Source organism: Athene noctua, chromosome 2 (assembly GCF_965140245.1).
Source record: "Athene noctua chromosome 2, bAthNoc1.hap1.1, whole genome shotgun sequence".
NCBI classification, from domain to species: Eukaryota; Metazoa; Chordata; class Aves; order Strigiformes; family Strigidae; genus Athene; species Athene noctua.
Genome location: NC_134038.1, coordinates 155,672,671 through 155,692,607, shown reverse-complemented (window position 1 = coordinate 155,692,607; position 19,937 = coordinate 155,672,671). Strand labels below are relative to the sequence as shown.

The following is a 19,937-nucleotide window of genomic DNA, read 5'->3' as shown; positions in this document are numbered from 1 at the left end:
GGGATGACTGCAGAAACACCAGCAAAACATATTAACACCCCACTCTGAAAGCCAACAGATATGAAGGGCAGGTGAGTTCAGCATCCTGATGTAACATATCACTGGTGAGGATTTTGTGAAAAGGAGAAAAGGTAGGCAACTTTTTTGTGTGTGTGTTTCTATGGTATCAAGATAGATAAATAGTAAGACAGGCAATAAGAAATTGCAAACAATCAGAGGAGATTCTTGAGCATTAAAGCAGCAGCCCACACAAAACTAAAGTTATAAAAATAAACCTTACATCCTCAGTTAAAAAAAAAAAAAAAAGGATAAAAGTATTAGAAAAAGAAAAGTTACTTTCCCCAATTTATCTGCATCTTTGGAAGGACACCAGGTGACTGGCCATACCTCTCACTGTACTTATGTCTATATTCATCAGTATGGTTTTATGGACATTTTCTGTCTTATGTTTTTCAAAACATTTCAAGAAACTGTTAAGACTGTTTTCTCTGAAGATGGGTAGGAAGGACCGGCTGTCAGAAAGGACTCTCTGAACCTCCCTCCAGCAACCCTACTTCACATTCAGCCCACACACCAGGCCCAGCTTTATCAGTGTTCTGGCTCATTTTGTCAGGGCTGTTGCATCTGCTCAGAACTTCCTTCCCACTAATGAGTCTCTCTCTAATCGATCTTCAGAGTACATATTTCTTCAATCTCAATCATCCATGAGCTAAAGATGCTGTCAATACTGCAGCATGGCTATGCCTGCCATCTCAGATGCGAATCTCGCTTTGTACCTGCTCTCTTCATTGAACTCTCTGATCTTTGCACATGGTAGGTGGAATGATTACTTCATCTTCCAAGTGAAAAGACAAATTTATAAAGGTCAAGCAATGCAGAGGCAGTTGCAACAGCAGGTACAAACTCCAAGTTTTCTTCTCCCTTCATTCCCCAGCCTCTGAAGCACAAACATACGTATACTGCTCAGCCAGTAGTATTTTTCTACCTGTTACATTACCACTTTATTCAGGGTTGGACCATTTTCATTCCATTAATGCTTTCCTTTAAAAACATTTCAGAATTGGATTTAAAAAAAAAAAAATAGACATTTAAAAAGATTTCAGTCTTCCTTAATCATGCAGGGATATATTTTCAAAGCAGTATGCCAGGAGTATTCCACGTGACTCCCATTCATGTTAAAATTAGAGTCACCAGAATAAACCCCATATGCTGCTTTGAAAAGGTACTGCAACGTGTCCAAGGAAAATTTCCGCAGCTTAATGGTGCTTGCACAATTTTTCTGCCTGCTATTCTTCCTCTGATTCCTGAATATATTTTTAACAGCCTTTTTTTTTTTAAATAACACTTTGTACTATTTGGAAAAATAGAAAGAAGTGATTTGCTGGTTATCTTGGTTCCTCTGCAGCTCTTTTATTTTAAAATTATCAGTTCAACCAGAATAGCTTTGCTTTGTAATATGCAAAGCTTCCAATATCACTCTTTTTTTATACGGTCACTGTAGACAACCTTTCTATTGGAGCCGCAGCCCACAATGAGGTCTGGCTGCCTTCCACACCTGAGCTGTTGTCCTGTCTAGTGGTGCTCAATATTTCTATGTTAGCCTGAAACTAATTTTCACATTCGGACAGCAGGGAACTTTTTTCTGGAAAGGCTGAGGCATAGTCTCACCTTGGAAATAGCAGCTTGTACTGAAGCCAGGCAACATGAATGTACATGTTTCTACATTCAAGGTCCCAATCTCACATGTGAATCTTCTGCTAAACACAAAGCATCTGTAACATCTGTGGCAGCTGCAGAAGCCCACCCACCCAAAGCCAGCTGCAGTGCTGGGCTTGCCGTGAGCACAGCTTGTCCTAGTTTACCTTGGTAATCACAGTGAGCATGGCATATGCTGTGCTCATGTACATGCATACTGATAAATACTGGTTGATGATTAAATTTCTCATTTTTTAACTATAGTCTTCCTGGTCATTTGAAGAGAGAAAGGGAAAAAAAAAATTAATTTCTGACAGCTCTGGTTCTCTTGTAATTGCTCTCTATTTTTTACTAATGCTGTGCATGAGAGATTGTGCACAGAAAGACAGTCTGAATGTCATCTCTTCATTTTTTCCTCATCCTTCTCATTACTGTCCCAAATTGCAACACATTTTCATTTCAGCCATTTACATCAAAAGTGCAGTGAGCACTGCATCTAACCACTTCATTACTTTAACCTTTAAAAGTTGTAAACAAAGGGAAAATATTTTGCTTAAATGTGGAAAGTGCTAACACCATGGGAAAAAAAAAAAGCCTCCTTGCTAACAGAATTGTGTATCAGGACAAGAGAAAAGAAACCAAGATAGAGTTGTCCTGTCCTTAAAGCATTGGTAAGTGAGGTGTGGGCTAAATTCCCATCTCTATCAGTAATTTTCCAGGCAACATGCAGCAGGACAATCATTTATGTATTCTTGTTATCCAACTAAAAATTACTTAACATCACCTCTCCTTTCTCCTATTTAACCCTTTGTGTGTCCTGTCAATTTAAATGGTGGTCTCCTTTGGTCAGAAACCCAAGCTTAAAAAAAATACCTGAAACTTCCCAGAATGGTAGAGTAACAGCTTGCACACGGAGCTAGAACCTGTAAGCAGTGGAGCTTTAACTAAAGCACAGGTTTGTGTACAATCCGAACACTTAAAATAAATAAAAAAAAACCCAAAAAACCCTCACAAAACAACAAACGCACCCAAACCCAATCCACTAGTAGCCAAACATCGCTCTGCAATTGATACACACATTGCCTGCTTTAAGTATTAGGGCTCAAATATGCTAACGAGTTACTGTGGTTAGACGAGTTACCACGTCAGCTGAGCTGCAGTAGTAGCCAGTGGTTCTGAATATGTAGTAAAACATACTTACCTAAATGTTAGCAAGAAAAATCTGAGGAAATGCTTTTGACCTCAGATTTCTGAAGGAGCTTGAATGCCCCTGAGTAATAACAGCTCAGCTGTCAGAGCTAAGACAACTTAAAAGAGCTTTAAAGGGGTCACTGCAGTTAATGGGGAAAGCCTGACTTCTTAAAAGCGGCTACTGCACCCACTACAAGGATCTTTTGCACTTTCTTTAACATTAGAAAAAATGTATGAGATTGGTTGATGCTGCATCTGCGTTTGCTTCAGTGATGATTAATGATATGAATTACTATTTCTCCTTGGTTCATACTGGATAAGAAAGTAGTTTTCACACGTAAAGCTACAGAATAATTCAGGTAGATAGAAAGCTCTAGGCATCATCAAGTCCTGCAGATACAGCAGAGCTAGCCTCAAGCTTAAGTCAAGTTGCTCAGGACCCTGTCTGGGCAAGTTTGGAGATTCTTGAAGGATAAAGATTCCATAATCTCTCTGTGCAACCTGTCCAGTATCTGCAGCTGTGAGCATTTTATCCTTACATCCTACCAGCTTCCTTCACTGCAACTTGCCTTTTCTTCTTTCACTGTGTACTTATGAGTAGGGCATGCATCTCCTCTACAGCTTCTTGTTCAGATAGTGAAAGAAGATACAACTGGATCCATCCTCCTCCCCCCAGCCTCTTCCAGGATGATCTAGTTCCTTTGCATTCCCCTTGAGCCCCACATGCTCCATCCCCCTTAATCATCTTGGTGGCCCTTTGCTGGACTAGCGCCATTTCATTAATCTCTCTCCATTACTGGGGCACAAAACTGTACACAGCCTTCCAGCTGCTGCTTCACAAGTGCCAAGTTGGGGGGAATAATCCCTTCCTTTGACCTGCTAGCTATGCTTTAGCTAATGCAACCCAGAACGCAGTTAGTCCACATCACACAAGGGTGCACTGCTGATTCATGGTACTTACCAACACAGCGACCATCCTGCAAGCAAAAACCTACAATTATATTTGTAAAACATGAAATTAGTCTGAGTCCTCATTTTGCATTGGCAATCACCCATCCTCAGCTTGCTGTGGTGCAGAAATTAATATCATAGCCTCGGCCATCATAAAAATCAATACTAGATACTGAAGTGTTACTCTAGTACTAAAATCAAGAAGCGTAGAGAAGGAAATTAGAATCATCAAATTCTTTCAAATGATAATAACTAAAGCAAATTGAGCAGCTATGAAACATCCTGTTCTCTGGAGCTTAAAAGCAACAAGGCAATAAAAAACCCCTAACCCATGCAAAGCTAAATAAGTTTTATGGAGATATTTTCTTTATTTTCTCCCCAAGTAGAACCACCAGTTTACAGATTTTGCTTAGCTGGTACCTTAAAGATTTTAGACAACGAAGGGCCATTTAGGCCATGTATATAACTGAAGCCATTTGCAAGCTGCATGCATACAAGGCCTTCTACCTGAGGTTTATCTCCCAGATTTGTGGAGATAGTTCTTTTCCCTAAGTAAATTAAAATTTGCAGCCTGCTGTATGCAGAATCAGGCTAGATAACAGAATATCCAGTTCTCTGCCATCGTTATTAAAATGTATTTACACTGTTACTCATGTAACTCATTTTTTGTCCATATAGCTACATTTTAGGAACATGCATGTAATTTTGACTTTACAATTTTAACACTGTCCTTCAGATTTCTACCATTGCTGAAAACACATAGCTGCCAGTAACCCCTATCCGGGCTTCACAAACTGGCTTCCAATATTCTATGGCTTCAAAGGGTTGAATCTGATCTCTTGACAGGAGATATAGCTGTGCAAAGTAGTCAGCAGGTATCCCATCTGCAGAAAGTGAGAAAAGTCATTAACACCCTCCTTAAGAAAGGTAGAAGTGCTGTATGTGCCATGCTGTTGCTCCAAGGAAAGGGGACAGGCAGAAGGAAAGATTGGGGGACTAAATCCTGTTGGAGGTCAGAGTACTGAACAGGGAGAAAGGCTAAAGGAAGATTCACTTAGAACACAGAGAGAAATCCAGTAAGATTTTTACATCCAGACACTAGTTTATATATGTGCTCTTAAAAAAACCCACATGCATGCCTTAAAATGCAGAATAAGTACCAGTTATATGACAATCAGATCAATTCAGATTTAAAAAAAAAAAAATTACCGGGAAGAAAACAGCCCTTTAACAACTTCCAAATCCCTAGCTTACATAGAAAAGAGTTCTTGGAAGGAATCTGAAATTCTTGACAGCTATGAGATTACATCCTTCATCTCACACATCTGATTTTACAAAAATAAGGATGTTCCATTTTCCTACTTGGTGACTTTTGAGATGCTATTTTCACTCTAAAGGGCTGATCAATTGCTTCTCAAGAGGCTGACAGTGTAACGATGATACAGTAAGATCAGTAGTTTCCTTTGGACTCTTGGTTAAGTACAACAAAAAGTTCTAGGCATCCTTTACTATTAAAGCAAAATGGATACAACTGCAATTTTTAAGTTCTTGCTGCTGAGATTCTCATATCAGCAACATAACAAAGATCAGCCAGTTTTCCTGAGACAGAAAACTGATGCTTGAAATCTGAAGATACATCTCCAGAGAGAAAAAACGCCATAAAATTAAAAGCATGTGTGGAAGCTATTTCCCCAGATGCTTCCACTCTTGTAGAAGTAGACCTGACATTTTTGATGCAAGGATGGTTCTCAAGGATTTCAGTTTCATGGTCATGGCATGAATATCTTCAACTGAATGGCAAGATCTTTCATCAGCTGCACTAATGTCTTTTTCAAGGATTCTGACACAGAATTTGGTATTTTTTTCTTCACCCGTCTCTGGTGTTTGGGTTAATACACTTAGGTGGTATCAAATCTCTCCATTCCTGCACTTAGCTTCTAAGATTATATATTCCTCAGCTTTCATATATATTACTAGGGACCTTACTTCTCTGCTTGCCATGACCAACAGATAAAGGTAAATCGAGGAACTGGGACGGAGCCTATCAAGAAATTCTATTTTGGTCATCAATAAATCCACAACATTTTTTGTATGGCTAACATTTATGTACCACTAAAACAACAGCAGTGAAAAGGTGAAGAAAAAAGGGCCTTACCACTTTCAGAGGCATACACAACACTTTCTATCCTTCAGTATGCCTTTTTGCTCTCTACAGAAAAGTGGCAGAAGCCAAGTTTATGTCTCAGCTTCACTACCATTTCCAGGTAACAACTGCCCCTTGTGTGGTCTCAAGCCCAAGTGTGGTCTCTGTGGGGCAAAACCTAACGCTTCCTTCAGACGGTACCTGTTAAATCCCTCGCCTCCCATCCCCATCCATTTTCCCACTCATCCAGTCTCTGGGAACTTGAGGACAGTTCACGTTAGCAACCAAGGCCCAGTTTAACATGTGATCGCTTAAGAAAGCTCTGCGCAGCCCATGTAGGAGTAACTCTGCTATAGCTGCCCTGCTCTCGATGCCCAAGGTACCCGGCGGAACGCCAGCACAGGCAGGTGCCTCTGTTGGCCCTGTGTGCATGATGCAGATATGGCTTGAAATAGCTGGTGCGCGTAAAGGAGAGGAGAGCCCAGCCGCACCTGCACACCGTCTCTTTCTCTCACTCCGGCTTGCAGCAGCCCTTCCCTCCCACACGCCTCTATCACAGCCAGCCTCAATTTACACTGGTACATCGAGGAGCAGGATCATTTTGTCAGATGCCGGCCAGTTACCTCATGTGCTAAAAATAGAGACACGCAGCAGCAGCGACTGGCTGGCAAACGCCTTTTTAATGGTGACTGACGTATTCAATCAAGACAATATGCAAGATGTAAATTGCTAACAATGAAGGACATCTGTGTAAGGACAGATGAGGTGAAAACAACAAAACACCCTGGCTTTGCTTATAAGACATGTATGAAAGATTTCTGCCGCTCTTTTCAACCACAGTGCTATTTAGATTACAGTTACTTAAAGCGAACCAACAACAATATGCGATCTTCTGCTACTCTAAGAGAGGCTATAAAAATCTCATTGTCAGCTGCATCATTCATCACGATAACCTCGTTTCAACTGAAATAAAATCTCTGAGACATCACCCCCCCCTTCCTTCCCTTTTTTATTTGCCTATAATAAGGTCTATAGTCTGGGGAGCTCTCGGGCTGAATTCCATGCATTGTGATTCACAAAATGAAAATCTGGTATTATATGCCCACTGACATTCACATCAGCAGCAATTCATGCATCAAAAAGCCATATGCCATGCACCTCTGATTTAACTGTACTACAAAAACATATCCTAGAAAGAAGAAATAAAAATACAGAGACAAGAGTGCTTCCTGGGATCTGATTATTATCCACACTTTAAGACAGGAATGACAGAGGCAATATCGCAAAATATGCTGTTTTGATGACAGTTCCAGTCAGGTTATATCATTTCCCTTAGTGACTAACACACTCTACATGCAAGTGAGGAATTCTTTCTCAGTGCAAAAGGTTTCTACAGAGTACAAAAAAAGCATTTAGCACAGATAACCTACACCGAGTGTTTCTCCTCTGGTTATCAGGCTTTCCATTCAATCATCGTTTTGAAGGCTGAGATATTTATTGGTTTGATCAGCACCCACAGAGATGAAAATGAAGAGTGCTTTGAAAATATGAAGTACCAACAGTTTTAAAAATTGCCATCTCCAGGGTGTTAAGCAGCCCTGTATGCGTTCTACAGTAACAGACAGACTTCATTAGAAAGCTGGGGGATAAAATCCACTTTGCCAATGATGGCTACGTTTTTCACAAATAAGAGATGTCACTGTTGAAACCAACAGCGATTTTCGTCACCGGGGAAAGGATAAGAATAACAAGTTCCTGACCAAGAAATGGATTACACTAAAATACTCTTTTTTTTTTTTTTTTTTTTTTTGTAACAAGTGTTTTCTTGAGACACCTCTTCCTTTCCTTGCTTTTTGCTTGAAGAATCCTTCTCTCTTAGTGTACCCATCCTGGCATATAAATGGGCAGAATTTCAGCTTTTAAATGCCTTTTCTTTTAAGCCTATGGCCCCCATGAAATCATCACATATGTGATCACTGGGGAAGGATAGTTCAGCTAGGATAATGACTAGATGTGACCCTGCTACCAAAGACTTTTGAAGCCTTCTGGCAAAGCCAGAAAATAGTAAAGATACTATTTTTAATGCAAAAAAATCTGTGAAGTAGAAAAATAGTTCATAAGCTACAAAGTGCAGAGAAAGGGCAAGTGTTGCTCCTTACTGTTTCATTATCCAGTCTGAGTACTTATATTCCACAAATTAATTTTTTTAAAATGTATTTGCATTCTTGACAATGCTAGTTAAGAGTGAAAAGTTTTCAAAAGGAAGCAACCAACTAGATTTAAAAATGCAATACTCTTGTTCAGTTCCTTGGAGCTTGACAGTCCCAACCTTTGGGGTATGAATATTTAAATTTAGATCTGATTTCTACACACTGATGTCTCAGTAAATGGAAGACTTCACCTTCAGAGTCTTAAACACCCCATCTCAGGTTCCTGCAGCCAGAAGCAGGAGACGAGTAATAAACTGGCTTTGACAAATGCCGTGGGACATGTTTGGAGATCTGACAGGTGTAGATAAATGCACAGAGACAGAGAAGACTATAAACAGAGCCATTCCTAAATGAGCAGCTGATGAAGGAATAAACTTGCAATATCCAGGCCACAAAAAGCATAGAGGGAACACAGACCAAATGCTAGGGAAAGGTCTTAAACAGGCTCTCCCTACATCACATTAAACTGCAATGCTTAAAAAGACCCTTCTTAAAGAAGTGGTTGCTAATGGAGTAGACCTGACAACCTTCCTGCACCCAAATTACGCTGTCCCAGGAGATTCCATTGTATTTAGAGGGTGCTTTTTTTCTTCAATTAAAAACTCACATTTTCTGTACAAGGTATGCATAAGACTTGCAAAATGTTAATTGCTATACATTTTTAATATAAATTCATGCATTACACAATTAATGATACAATATATTTATAGCAATTATCTGTTTCCAATAAAATTTAATAAAGTGCTAATGGCCTCAGGTGTGAAAATGTGGAATTTAATTTGTGCTAATCTGCCTAAGCCTGGGGAATACTGAATTCACTCTATGTGAGAATAATTTATTTGTGGTATCCCTGACTGATACAAACAAAGCATTACCAAGGGAAGGTGTAATAAAACTAACAGAGAGGTGCAATTGTTCCATTAGCCTGGCGTTTTGAACAGGTAAAATGCAAACAGAACAGCCTTCCAAAGCTTGTCTCAAAAGAAGTTAAATCTGTCTGCTTCAGACTGGTGACAAAACACCTATAAGAAAACAATAAATGCTTTGGAGAGCATCTGTGAAAGGCTATTTATCATCCCTTTCCCTCCTTATCATTGAAAGGAAAAGCAGGTGATAGACAGATTTACAGATTGACCAAAGGATTTTACTTTCAAGTTTGTTTGAATAAACTTTTTTCCTTTTTCTTTTTTTGAGGTAATGGTTCCTTCAGCACCCAGAGCTATCATTTGCCATCCTTCTCCAAGCACCCCAGCGAGGGGGTGGGCAAGAGGGGCACAGACACAGAGGAAAGCACCACCTTTGGGACTGGAGCTGCTGCTGCAGCCTGGAGCTGTGACGGGGTGATGGAGGAGGCTGGAGCAAGTGGCCAGACATTCTGGTTCTGCCTTTGGTCCCGCTGCTGTTTCATTGCCAAGGCACTTGAGCTCTGGGTGCCTTTGCCTCCATCCTGCAAAATGTTTATGAAGACAGCCATCTCTGCAACGAGCAGAAAAGTGCAGAATATTGTTAGTGCCACTAGAGGGGATCACTTGAGCATGCTAGGAGACCTGCTTCTCCAGGTGTGTGGCAAAGCCCTGCCACTCACTCCCAGGTCAGGCATAGAGCTGCCATGGCAAGGACTAGCACTATGATAAGGTTGCAGCCAGGGTGGCATCTCAGGCAGGATCTGTGCACAGTCTGCTCTGGGAGTCTCCCCGATTTGCAAAGGACCCGGCAAAGCCGGTGACAGCTCCCTACCACATTGCAGCTCTGACCCTTTCCAAACGACCCCGTATACCTTTGCTCCCTTATGGGTAACTCTCATTATCGGATAGTGGTGTTGGCCCACAACGTGTTTCCACACAGAACACCGCTCACACAAATGCACTGCTTAAAAGCCTGCCCTTGAACACTTAGTCATATTTTGAACCTAGCTTTACACAATTACTCATCCTACAGCTGCCGAAAGCGTGACAACACTAGAGAAGCTGAGAACCCTGTGGCATGGCATTTCCAAACCGTCAGAGAGCAAGGAAATGGTATTTTTCATTTTTACGTTATGCTTGGTTACCTTTTCTGTTATCTTGTCACAGAGCAAGGAAAAATGTTGACAGGGTCTGACCATGAGCAATAAACATCTTTTGTGGTTATCAAATGCCTCAGTGTTTGCTTTGGTATTTAATTACAGGACTCACATAGGGCATTTATTGTTTGCATCTGCTGCCACTGAACAATGTCTAGTCTACTGATTACCACACAAAACGATTTGTTAGTGCATACCTGTCAGTGACATATATTACCATCTTGCTGAGCAGACCCCACTCCTGCACAGGGAACCAGTGCTGTGGGTTGGTGCATCACGGAAATAGCCGTTTCCCCAAGTGTGGTTGCTCAGGGTACCCAGGTGCCACTGTGAAATGAATGCTAGCTTTGCCAAAGTCCCAAACCCACAGTTTTTTGGGTTTTCTGAGAATGTTTTTCTTATTACAAAAGAAATTTTCACAGAACTTTTAAAAACAGGTGTTTTAAAAAATGATCTCAAACGCATGGCCAGCAGGCAAAATAAATTAACTAGACTTCTCAGTAATGAGAAAAATGCATCGGTAGCATCATTAGCCAACTTTGTCCCACTTATTTTTCCTTAAACCTGTAGTTTCAGTGAATGCAGGAGATTTTGATTACAAGCACCACACACCACAGGACTTCCAAGTTTTTCAGTTTTGTCATCCCCTACTTAGCCTTGATGAAATGATAATCTGTGTCTTGTTATAAGTAGTCATTTTTGGCCATCTAAAAACCTAAAACTACACTAATACAATAATAAAAGCAGCTATCATTGTGCCCATTCTCTATAAAGCAGCTTCAAAACTTTGGTAGGCAAATCAAATAATTTAATCTTTTTCCTTCCACACTAGGACTGGAAGCAGTAATTTTTATTCTTAATGTTGTGTTGGGTTTTTTTTAAGATGGCACTACACTAGCCACAGAATTAGCAAATTGTTCATATTGTTCTGCGGGTCTAATAAGACAAGCTATGGCTGACCCTGCAATTAAAATAATCCATTTGCTCACCCTTCCTCTTATTAGCATGTGAACTTCAAATTTACAAAAAGCAGCAGACTGAAATCTCTGGAGACCAGAGGTAAGAGGATAATCTTGTCCCCTACATAACATCCTATCTGTGGTCTCTTTGTCTCACGACAAACAATATGTATATTTTACAAGAAGATCACTAACAAGATAGCCATCTCAATGTAAATCCTCACTAGGGTGACACAGGTGCATTTACTTAAGTGCAACTAGTGGGGATCAACTGAAAATTTTCCGTCAGGAGTATGCTTTTATTTGGCTCTATGGAAGGAATTTTACAGTGGGACAGTTACCTTGAATTCCACCTACCGTCATGTTAAAAATAAACACTCCCCCCCCCCAACTAATTTCAGTACATCTTGGTCTGTGTGGCAGCAGAGCCTGATTACCCTGAACAGAGTGTAGGTGGTCTCTACATGAGGAAAAACTGACTGATGGGCACCTATTTAAATGGGCAGGCTGGCGATGAAGGTTTCTAGATGCTGGAGTGCGAGATAACTCAGTTCAGCCTTCTTACAGTCAGCACTGACTCCAAAAAATCAATACACAATGCTTTATTCTGCTGCAATAAAACATGTAGAATTATGTAAAGCTTGGAGACAAGATTATATTTTCGAAGTCATAAACCATGCTGCCTGCTCACAAATGACTGTGGAGGACAGAGCTTGTGAAGTGTCCTTTGATCATCCATAGGCTCAAAGAAAAACAAAAAGGTTTCAAAAGGAATTGTTGCCACTTGCATGTCTGTCTACCCAAACTGCATCTTAATTTCTCTAGAAAACTCACGAGACATGAATTATGTATGTCTTAAAATGCTATAAAGGCATAATAATATAAGTTTAACTGCTTGACTGAATTATTCTATTCAGACATCTACCAGTATATTGAGAGACTGTAAAAAAGGTTTTAGGTCTGACAGTATCAAACTATCACCATAGAGATGCAAGGAGTTTTTCTAATGCAAGAGTTGACAAAAGGTGTCTGTCTTAATGAATGAGAATTAGAGAGTCAAAGCATGAGATCATAAATGTTTCACTAAAACACCATAGAATTCTTCCAACTATGAGCAAAGTGCTTTTTAATTTTTTTTTTTTTTTTAAGCTTTAAAAATGAACAAACTATATGAAATCTCCACAACATGGATTGAGGAAACACGATTGCCATTGTCACAGTATACCATTTTATTATGAAAAGAAAGTCTTAATCTGATGCTTAAAAAACCCTTGAGAACTGGCGCTGAAACCTGAGGGGTATTCAACCACCTCACTTCTTTAAGCGTCTATCATTCTCCAGTGGAAGAGAGGAGGAAATAAATCTCTATATGTGCACACAGACCTCCTACAGCCCCTCAATGTACAAGCTATTGTGATTAATCAAAAGTTTTAAATTAAAAAAAAAAAAAGCTCCTTTTGTTCAATTCTGATTAAAGATCAAAGCAAGCGGATTAGTTTTTTAGCAGAATCTCCAGGTCTCAAGACTTGGCATCCAATATACCGAGAGGGTCCAATTTTGTTTTGTAGATTTTTGGGGAGGAAGGGAAGAAGGAAGAAAATGAATGATCCCATCAGCCAGGTGGGTAGTAAACCATATCAAAGTTGGTGTTTTATACATTACCATGACAATCAAGTTATTGAAACTGAAAAATAGTAACACAAAGAGAATTTTTCCACAGTAACTAAGCTACTGCATCTTGTGATATCTGCTTTCTTCCCATTCACTCCTGTAAGCAGGGGCTGAATGCTCCCTGGGTCAACATGGCCTTTGCCTGCCAAGTTTTCAAAAGTAACTGCATAGAAACAGGTACCCTTAGCACACAGGAAAGATGCAGAAAGAACACTAACATGCTGTGATCACCAAAGCCTTTTGCCAGGTAGGGATTAAAAATGGTGTTGTTTAGTTTGGTAAGGCCATCAGCACTGGCAGCTGTCACCCACCAACCAGATGGGTAAACCTTGGGTACCACTGTGTAACGTATCATCCCCCACAAATCCAGAAGTGCTTCACAAGCCCACACAAGACAGTTTGCTTCACTCACAGATCCCTTTAGACATTTATCAGCTGAGTAATGAACATCACCACCACATGTCATTTGAAGTGGATAAGAGCACAAAAATCTCCTTATGACTAAAAGAAAGGATTAAGATAAGCAGAACATAATTACTGAACTGTTAGAAATGAGTTTCGTAAGACTTTACTATTCCCTCCCCTTTACAAAAACAAGCATGATTTCCGCAGGCAAAGATCCTGGGTTCAGCTCTCATGCACTGTAGTGCCACCACCAGACACAAATCCTGGTAGCCTGATGGCAAATACTTCAGGTTTGCCCCATGGAGTTAAGGATCGCCTACATCTTCAATGACATGTGCAGTAGGACCTACTGCCCATGTTGCTGAACCTGAGAGAGCTGCTGGGTGAAGTCACAGGATTTTCAATAGCAGAAAACACAAACAGCAAACTAGTCAGATCAAAGGAGAAACTACCTGATCTTCCATGAAGCTCTACAGCAATGCCTAATACTGAAAAGTAAATTTCTTTGTTTTCTTTTTAGGGTGATCTGGGCTGTTGCCAGAACAGGCTCATTCTTTTCCTGAATCCCCTAGGATTACTAATAGTATTCCAACTCAAGTTGTGGGGAATTATGTACACAAGTTTTTCTTCTACTGAGACAGAAGGTCTGGAAGAAATAGGCAGTTGTTAATACATTTGTTTAAAACATAATACATATAATACGTATTAGAACATATATGTATTCATAACACATATATGAAGTAGTCTCAAAAAAGTTGTTGCTTTCTTAAGCCCTTGATTTTAGGTTTCTATACTGTTCATGAATTATCTTGCTATTGCTCTTTCCGCAGTCCTGGACCATTAGATAAGAGAAGTGTGTCAAATTCCATGCAAGAACAAGCCTCTAGGTCATCTAGCTACAACAGCAAACGTTTTGGACTTCCCTTCTCTCTTCTGCCTGTGCTCTGGTACTGCTGCCAGCTATCTAACCTAAAAGAACTCAACAAAGGCTATCCAACACCTGCGAAGGTGAACACTCTGAACTGGAAAATGGACATTTAGACCACTTCAATAATAGTTCCAATTAGAAGTTAGGCACTGTCATTCTTACTAGCTCTCACATAACATTTGAGTCTGGTGACACCAGAGCACTTGCATGGCACATGCTGACAACAGTGAAACAGTCTAATTTTTCATTCTCAGCCAAAGCTCTACAACCAACAGCTAGTCTCAGGGAGAGGCTCAACATCCAGTCAAAGGATTGTAACAAAGATAAGGCTACCATCTAGCCACAAAAGCATGAGTCTGTCATTCTTACAAAATGCCAAAGATAGTTTTCAGCCTCCTGGTAAGCTAGACAGTTAAAATAGGATGTCTAGGGACCATTAAGACAGACAGCCCTGTTGTCCATAGCTTTGCTGATAGTCAGGAGATTGGTGAAACTTCCAGAATTCTGTCTTATAACAAAAAGGGTGCATTACTGAGGGGTTTTTTTAGGTTGTTTTTGTTTGGTTTGGGGTTTTTGTTGATTTAGAACACTGAACCGCACAGCACTTCGTCAGAATTGTGTCCACTCTTTAATATTTTATCACTTTAGCGCTCATATGAAATGAAAGGCATGCACGAATTACCATTGCAGTACTCTCTTTGCATTATTTACAACCTCAGAGGCTGCAGCACTCCAGCATAATATTGGTAACATAAAAAGGCAGAATTTCTCCTCAAGACAGGTGTTTAGTTTCACAGTCTGCAGTGCAACATGATGGAAAAAGGTCTCTGAACATCCCTTACACATCCCATCCCCTACCCCCACTTTCTAAATGTGCAAGGAATCTGAACAGATGAAAACTCCACAGCGTTCAGCAGAAGCAGGATCAGTAAACCCCTGTACCTCTCAGGAAGAATACATGGCCTTGTTTCACCATCCTGCTCAGTATTCCCACCCCACCCTTTTTCTTGCCTTGTTAAAGTCCTCTGAAGTTGCCCTCATTTCTTTCCATGTCTTGTTCAAGAGCTGGATGCAGATACAGAAGAACTCCTCAAACGATCTGTCATGGGTGAAGAACATGGGATGGAAATCGTTGCAGGTCTCACTGGCTAAAAACAGAAAAACAAGCAGGGTGGAATAAAACATGTACAGGCAGGACCTTCAAAAAAATAAACATAAAATACAATCAGCCACAAAATTTAGAAGACACAGTAATTGAGAGGAATCCCAGTTCTAGTAGCAAAGGATGTCAAAACATTATCCTGAAAAGCCAGCCTTGGTCACCAGTCTTAAAGACAACTAAACACCGTATACAGCCTGCCAGCAGGAGACCAGCAGCAAGAACAAGAGGAAGCAACTATCTGTTTGCCTGAATGTTTTCTCAATGAGCATTTTGTTTGTGCCAAGATTTGTTGTTCAGACTGAGACATAGAGACACAGTGAAATGCTGGGGTTTCAACCCCAAGCCCAGAATTAAGGTTGACATATGGGTGATTCCCACAGCCCTTCCCAAAGGGGGGGTGAGTTTCCCTTTAGGCTTCCCTCCAGGATGCAGCCGGCCTTGCAGACAGAGCCATTGGGTAAAAGAGCCCCAGGTGTCTGCATTCAGCAAGCAAAGGTCAGGTGTCCCACTTAGGGATAAAAGCTGGGACCACTTGCAGGCAGGGGCAGTGTCTGTCTGTGAGGTGGATGCCCTGTGCAGAGTTCCCTGTTGGGGAAGGACCTCCCGCCTCCCTGGGACTGGGCTCCAGTCAGGTCTGGCCTTTGTAAACCCGAGCTGTGTAGAGATTCAGTATGTGGCTTCCTTGGTCTTATGTGTTTGGTTGTTGACTCAGTTATCTCCTGTCCCTGCTATGGGAGACTGCATTTCACCATTTATTCCACCCATTGTTGGTCGTGAGGTGTCGTTGTTGGGGTCAGTGGGATTGATGTCGATTATGTATAATCTGACTGACTTGTCTGTACCCCCAGTGCTCACCCATGTACTGACCCTTTTGTATCAAATACACTTTGGTTACTGGTTTATCTTTATGCTGGTTGTGTCCTTTATGCTAGGCCTGATAATCGGCAAAACACAGGGAAGAAGCACAAGTCTCCTCATGAAGACAACAGCCTTCCCCACTGCTAAGAGGATGCAATATATTGCCTGCTGAGAACTAAACACCAAACCCCATCAGTCACATAATAGTATTAAGAACAATGTACACACTGAAAAGTGAAGCTCTGCTGACACAGCAGATGATTTACCATATTGTACATGGATATACCACAGAGGTAACCAGAGAAATGTAGACAAACATATAGATGGGAATATAACTTTTTATTTGTTCTTTGAAATAACTGGAAACAAAAGAAATGGATTTTCTGTTATCTGTCCCTTATCTGAGATAGAAAAAACCAAAACAAAACAACAAACCTAACCCTAAGCTTTCTTTATTAATCAAATACTGGCTTTAAGGAAGGAAAAAATAAAATAATACTATAATGATGATCCCAAAAAGGAAAAGCACAGACTGCTGTGAATCTCCTCGAGCAAATAATGGATTTTCAAAACATGAGGGCTGAAGCAATGTTGACCTCTGGGCACATCTGAGCAACCTGGAAACAGAAGGGGCTTTAGCCAAGGACTGAAAAAGATTCTTATCCTTCCCATGACTTGCAGGGCCACCTCAGTAGGTTGCATATTTATGTTCTTAAAACACTAACAAAAAAAGTCAACTAAGCCTTTCTTCATATATCCTGTCCCCAGATCTCTCTGCTTCAGCTTTCACCTCTGCATGAGTGCTCCTTTGGATTTTTGCAGCAGTCACTCACATGCCTATCCAGCAGCATCTTTCCTTTTTCAGGATCAAACAGCCACTGGTTAGGCGAGATTGCTTTTCTGCAAGAACAGCAGAATTATCAAGCATTGGGATATATCACCCTTTTCCCGAGGCTGGATCACTGTCTGACATCTGCTTTCTCTCAGTGGAACTGGAGAAATTAGAATTAAGACTCTTTGGAGGAGAATGTGAATGGCTCAGGCAGGCTGACTCCCTGCATTAGCTGCAAACACTTGATTCCGATATCTCTTCTAGCTGCAAAACCACCCTTTCAGCGTGTTGAGTTACCTCTGCTAGACCACTAGGTCTGCCATAGGAACATGAGTTGTGCTTAGAATTACCTGAGCTCTCAAAGAAAAAGCGTTTCTGATCTTTCCCAACATGCAGTATTTCAATTATAAAGCAAAACTCTGAAGCTTAATTGTAAATTTGAAGCTTAATTTTACCATCAGATTTACTAAGATCTAATCAATTCCTCAGCTATGTAGAGAGGATGAGAGTTAATTTTGGAGCACAGGTTTCATTCTAATCAAGTAAACCCCATTTACTTCAAAGGATGTGCAGTCAAAGGGGAATTAGTCAAAGCAGAAACCTGTATTTATGAGGCACGATTCAATCCCTTTAAGAGAATAAAATGCCTCGGGCGTGATTTTCAGAGCACCTTCAGCTTCCATTCATTCCACCGAAGCTGCAAGGGCTCAGCACTTCCAATAATCAGACCTTCAGCCTGTAATAATGTCAGAGACACAACAGAACAGATTCTCAGAGGGCACTTGTCTTTAAGTCATGAAATACTATAATGATGAGAAGAAATAAAATAACACCAAGCAGAAGAATGCAGCCAGTACTTTCGCTGTATAAATCACAGCACAAAACAAGGCAATAACCCTTGACACATGCTGGCCTTTCTGATCCTCCACAGAGCCTGAGCTTATCACTGCTCCTGCTCATAAAAATCAATAAATCAAAATTAATGGAAAGGCTAGGGATTCTCAGAAACTGATCATCAGTTCTAACTCATGCTCCTTACGATAATCAGCCCCAAACCGTATCTACTATGTTGACTGCTTTGCATGCAGAATCAGAGGTGTCACCTCTCCCCACCCTTTTTTATGAGTAGGCAACATACTGTGTTTTATGCCTTTTCAGTCTGAAAGAGTAAAAATCACTGTTATTGATATAAATGGAGAAAGTTAGGCCTGTTAGAAAGCAGGATCAATGTCTTAAAGCACAAAACAAATCCTAAGAAAAATTCAAATGATAAACAGCTTCCTCAAAATTCCCACCAGCATCCAGATAGCAGAGGCAAAAAAAAGTCCATATTGACTTCAAAGGTAGCTTTTTATATGTCTCAAAAATTCTCTCCAAAATAATAGAACTTGATGGAAAAAAATCACAAGCAAAGCATATCAGCAGTGTTTACATTATAGCATATCTACAGGCTGCAGCTGAGGTCACGTCTATGTTCTGCTCAGAGTGTTTAAATATCTAATTAAAGACAACCCTTGTCCCAGTATGTTCCTTCTCCTTCTAAAAGGTAAGATGAGGATGAAGGAAAAGGCAATACCGTGTGACTAGCTTTCCAAACCAGAGTAAGACCAAGTCATAACTTACAATCTTACCCCACTCTCTCCAGCCTCAAGTCAGCATCTCCAACATCAGAGCACTGCCTGTCTCTGCAGAATGGGCAAATTTAGAGACTGCTCAGTTTTACTAATTAAAAACTTTGTGGATTTATTTTTTCACTAACTTGCAATTTGACTAGTTCTAAACTGAAACAGAGGTCCAGCATTAGAATAATTTGGAGACCATCTATGTAAGAGCTGCATGCAAAATTCCTGCCCTTAAGCTCAGGACTCTCTAACCTTCATTTTCAAGATCAGGGACTAACCACATTTATAACCACACAAAAACACACACACGGCTGCAGCGCAGGGACACAAATCATCATGATTATTTAATAACATCATCAAGTTTTAATTACGCCTCTGTGAGATCACCTTCGAAAGGCAAGTCACAGATGTCTGGCCTACATAAATTAGGTGAAGATCTTGTTGATTTTCCTTTCTTGGCACAATTCTCGGAGCTGTAGATCAATGTGCCACCTCTCAGGATTCAAGTAGTCCTTCAAGCTTCTAGCTGATCTATAGCTGTGACTTTGAGGAAGAAGCCTTGTTCATTTCTCATCATAAATTGCACTGACAAAAAAAGAGCTAATTTCTACCTGGGAGTTTATGTGGTTCCTTCAGTGTGTATTTTTAGTGTCTACTCAACAGAATTTTGTCTATCAATTCATTTCTTAAATTACAACAAAGACATTCAAGAATCCCAGACTGTTCGAGCAGTAAACAGATTTGATATGTTATGCTGTTCCTCTGTGGATTAGTAGAAAACGGAAAACAAATTGAGAAAGAAAAAGAGAGTTATACCTTCATTTTTTACCTCATCTCTAAAAGTCTTTTCCCACAAGAAACAACACCAACACCACCAGGTCTGAATTTCTTTTAGCTGTGTCAAGAACAGTTAGGTATTTGCATATTCGCATAAACCTGTCATGGAAGGGCACAGATTACATGATGATGTTTCAATAACTGTTTGACTTGAAGCACAGTAGAGATTTGAATTTCAAAGTTGCTGTGGTGAACTGAATACAGACAATAGGGATTTCTGCATGCAAGACAGATTCCAGGAAAGGACAAGTGCACCAGACCAGACACCAGGCTGGTGTGTCACCTCACTGTTCAAACCAGTACGAACAAAGGTCACCAGTTCAACAGAAGCTAGTTGATAGCTGGAAGTGCTCATTACATCTTTCCCCCACCTTGAAAAGTAGGCTATGTGTAGATATCTATACCTAGTTT

The 19,937-nt window shown here is 40.4% G+C and overlaps 1 protein-coding gene across 1 annotated transcript in view; it reads right to left on the bottom strand.

Moving 5' to 3' along the window:
• ELMO1 (engulfment and cell motility 1) overlaps positions 1-19,937 on the bottom strand; it is a 306,139-nt gene that overhangs the window by 90,528 nt on the left and 195,674 nt on the right. The window contains exon 17 of the mRNA XM_074900796.1: positions 15,227-15,363. Coding sequence (XP_074756897.1) covers positions 15,227-15,363 — 137 coding nt within the window. The remainder of the gene's footprint in view (positions 1-15,226; positions 15,364-19,937) is intronic.